Here is a 4,415-nt window from a genome sequence, read left to right as displayed (position 1 = left end):
GATATTTTGCAGAGGCACCGTGGCTCTGTCCAGGTGCTTAGCACCGCCCATGACGATTGTGATTGGTTTAAAGAAATGCCAATATACAAGCACGTTTTCCTTCCGTCCCAGAATGCTGCGTTGACTAGCCAGACCCTCCTGCGCGGCGCTGTGGAAGAAGGTCTGGCAAAGCGAGACAATGTTGACAATAAATCAGATGGCGTAATGTGAAAGGTGGCACTCGCCGTGATGAGCCAACAGTGAATTAAAACCCAACTCTGCAGTTCCCCTCAGCTCTAGAGTTTTAGCGTCTTAAAGCTAATTGTTTTGGGTTTTTCGGCTTTGCAAGCTTTACTGTTTTAGTTCAGTCTCACTGCTCATCAGCCTGGTTTCCAGCAGCAGCAGGCAGCTGTTCAAGTCTAAAAAGCTCTTATAAAACCACTGGATGCTACCATCCCAGCAGCGAACAGCACAAAGACAAAGTTAGTGACTTACTAGTGAACACTGTTTAGCATTTGGCAGCTGAAGAATTAAAAGGAAAATGAATATTGGACTTACATTCACTAGGCAGACAGAAACACTCTAAATGATTGCTAATTTTGCTGGTAAACTGAACAAATTAATACAGGTTTGAACATGGGTTAAATACAAGTTTTTATAAGCTAATGTGCAAATGACCCCAAAATACAAATATTACTAAAAAAAAAAAAATCTGAACTCAAGTTTACTGCAGAGCATTCAACCTCACAATCTCATGATCTTCCTCAAGAGATTTACACTGACCCAGTTGCCATGGTGATAGCTCAGATAACACCACATCAACTAAGTACGGACCTAAGACCTAGGTTTGTATACTGTAGTGCAGTGAATCACTGTATCTCGCCAAAAGCTAGAAAAGTGGACTTCAAGATCAGATATTTAAGGTAAGGTAAGTCAATGATCAATGCCAATGATCTTTTTTAATTTTTTTTAATTTTATTAATTCAGAACTATGCACATTGATGAACCTCAACAACAGTACACGTAAATGTGCCAGATTGTAGCCCGAGGGCTAATTTCCATCTGCAGTCCAATAGGCAGGTTGGAGTTACAGTAAAAAAGACATAGGATAGTAGCATTTAGTATATAAAAACAAGAACAAACAAAAGAAAAGAAGAAAAAAGAGAAAGAAAAAACAGGACAATTCATTAATAAAAATAAAAAAATAAATAAAAAAAAAATGAAATGAAAACACAAGTTAACGGTGATAACATGTTTGGTTAGCTCTAAGCCACAGCTTAACGTGGCTCTTAAAAGAGGCCAAAGTGGGACGCTCCCTTATAGTTGGAGGAAGTGTGTTCCATAATGCACTGCCTTTAATAGATAGGGCATTATGACTGAATGAGGTTTTTCTAAAAGGAACCTCACAGTCCCCGTTTACAACGGCTCTTGTGATCCGAGTGTGTCTAAATTTAATAAACTCCAGCAATGGAGGTGGTGCCAGGCCATCAAGTACAAATCTTACAGTTTGCCTAGAGTAAAATGTCATGATATGTGCAGGTCAAGTATGTATGAAGTACTTATTTGTTCATACTGTACTGTAAATGTACAGTACACCTGGCCAATCCAGTTCAGCATATAAGAAAATGAAGTGTTCCATTTTCAGCCTCACATGAACATTAACTGATGTTTTCTATGCATCTAGTCTATCAGGTCTCAGGTTTGTCTAGCTGGGACAAAAGGAGTACCCGACTCTATACAGAACAAGTAAATGTGTAATATGCCAGATGTCAAGGTTGTGTACTGTTGTATGTGCTGTAAAAAAACATCAAGTAATTAAGTTAATATGGAAATAGGAAGACAGGAGGAAACAACAGCTCTGAGAAAAACAGATGGTCCCTGGTACTTGAGGGTACAGTTGGACATTGCTTTCTAAAAATCCCCTGAGAACATCCCATCACCCAGCAGGTGGACATCAACACAGGACAACAAAACCCATTAGTTTTAAGAGTCAGATATAAAGGAAACTCAAAAACCTAGATAGATAGATAGATAGATAGATAGATACTTTATTTATCCCAAGGGAAATGTAAGGCATCCAGTAGCTTGGACAACCATAACACACATGCACACATATCTTACATGCATAAAAATCACTGACATAAATTTAAAAAGATAAGAATTTGTGAAGTGATTACAAAGCTCTGATATGGACTGACATACTATGACTGACTATAGGCAGGATTACGGGACAGGCAACAAACATGGCTTAAATAGAATTGGTTTTAATATAAGGAAGTGCATGATCAGAGGGTTGTAGTCAGAAAGTACCACGAGAAATGATCTAAGGTGAGGGAGAAATATTGCAAATGACATCAGTGGCTGCCAAAACTCACCAGACAGCCTTGGGGAAAGAATGAGTCATTTAAGTGAAGTGCGTTTACTGTCTTCCTCATACAGTTAGCTTTAAGGATTCATAAAGAAGCAGTACTGTAGTGTATCTAAAGTGATGAAGCTTTGCATTCAACAATCCAAAGAAAGATAGCAAGACTGCTTTAAAGGCCAAATCTAAAATTGTGATGGTGTTTTACATCAATACACCACAGTTTGTCATCCTTTAAATTTCTTTTCATAAATAAATGCTATTGGTTACTCTTTACATCTGTGGGTTTAACAAATATTTAAACAGGGATGAGGTGATTTTGTCTGACATCGTTTGAGGGATATAGCTCAATCCAATTATTTCAATAGTATTTTTTTGTTCGTTTCCTAAAAGAACCACACTTCTGGACATGTTTTCACCCAAAAGCAACAATATATTGTGTTGAATATGTTCGGTGATCTTTCTTGTCTTGTCATATAAAATATGTAAGTGGTAGAACACTGTGCCACGGGACTCAGCAAATGCCTTCTGTTCCCACCTGTCACCACTGGAGGCCAACAGAGCTTTCTACATGTCTTTTGTCTTACCGTTGTCAGACATAGTCATCTCTGCATGACCTGGATATGTATGAAAGATTTATACTTTAAAATTTCTAGCATCATTTCTAATTACTGCTTTGCATGGTTGCATGATGCAAAAAGATGGCTCTAATCTGTGTTGATTGGCTGTGTGTTTTGTGCTTGCATGGCTTCCTGTACTGAATCTAGATTCTACTGATGTGTAACTGTTCTAATGTCCTGCTTCCTGTTGCTCTGCATGGCTTCTTGAGAAAGCTTATTTGTTGCTCTAGCTGTCTTTATGCTATCTTATTGCCTTCTGTCTGTAAATTTTAACCTGCTCTGGTCTCAAAACATCAGGCCAAAGGACTACAGTCCAAAATTAGCCGGCTGGCTAACACTGGCACATTCACAGATATGTTGATTGATGTCCTTTATAAATGAAATTAAATTAAGTTCATGCGTAATATCTACTGGGCATAGTGAGAGGACAGCTCACCTCTAGGTCCGGGTAGCTGAGTACCACGAGCTGGGCGCAGGCATTGACATCATCACCTTTGATGAAGGACAGGTCCACTCCTCCAACTCTCTCCAGGCCTGAGAAGTCTGGACTCGTCTGCCAGTCCTCAGTGTCCTCCTCCACCACCTGCTGTCTGAGACGGGCCTGCTCGCTGCACACAGGACACACTCCTGAGTCTCACAGTGCAATCACACGGCACAAATAACAACACAGTAATCCAGATGTAAAATGTAAACACAAGACTGGCAACGGCTATCACTCACTATTTCATCATAGTTCTGTCAGGTCAATTAAGTCAAGAACACACACACACACACAACAATAAAATGATTCAAGAAATTGTATTGAATATATAGCAATTCATGAAAATTATTAATTTACAATAAAACAATAAGTTACAGATGCATTGTTGGATTTCAAGTGTTGTTTGCGGTAACTTACATGGGATGTATCGTGAGCTCATTATTATCCCATTCACTGTATCACGAGTCTAAGCATTAAGTGTTTGTTGTAGCAATAAATGTAGTAATAACTTTGATTAATATAGCGCATTTCATGAAACCCACGGACGCAAGTACAGGGGAAAAAGGGAAAAGAAAATAGTAGGCTGACACAAACACTGACACTAAAACACTAAAAGGAATAAATTGCTAAATGGAAGGCAAAATTTAATGTTGGCTACTGACGTACAACCACATCACGCATTGTAAAACTATTTTATGATTGAAATAGACATATAACATACCCGAGGGCCAATTTGGGGACGCTTTTGGAATCATTTACATTCAAGTTCCACCTGTTGAAAACCCAACCTAGGTTAACTTGCATTTTCACCTTTTGTCTTAGTTTAATTTCCTTCTTTTCTGTGATGACCCGGCCCCAGTATCAGCCATAACTACAGCAGATGACTTCTAAAATAAAATGAAAATACATTACTTAGAACTCCTTTAAAAGAGCTCAGTGCGTGTGTGTGTGTGTGTGTGTGTGTGTGTGTGTG

General features: G+C 38.8%; 1 protein-coding gene across 1 annotated transcript in view; it reads right to left on the bottom strand.

Moving 5' to 3' along the window:
• LOC116702666 (endonuclease V) overlaps positions 1-4,415 on the bottom strand; it is a 103,199-nt gene that overhangs the window by 78,668 nt on the left and 20,116 nt on the right. The window contains exon 3 of the mRNA XM_032537013.1: positions 3,398-3,569. Within this exon, the coding sequence (XP_032392904.1) occupies positions 3,398-3,569 (172 nt within the window). The remainder of the gene's footprint in view (positions 1-3,397; positions 3,570-4,415) is intronic.

The sequence above is a fragment of the Etheostoma spectabile genome, chromosome 2, assembly GCF_008692095.1.
Source record: "Etheostoma spectabile isolate EspeVRDwgs_2016 chromosome 2, UIUC_Espe_1.0, whole genome shotgun sequence".
NCBI classification, from domain to species: Eukaryota; Metazoa; Chordata; class Actinopteri; order Perciformes; family Percidae; genus Etheostoma; species Etheostoma spectabile.
Note: the sequence above shows the minus strand (reverse complement) of the source record. Positions and strands in the feature narration are given on the sequence as shown.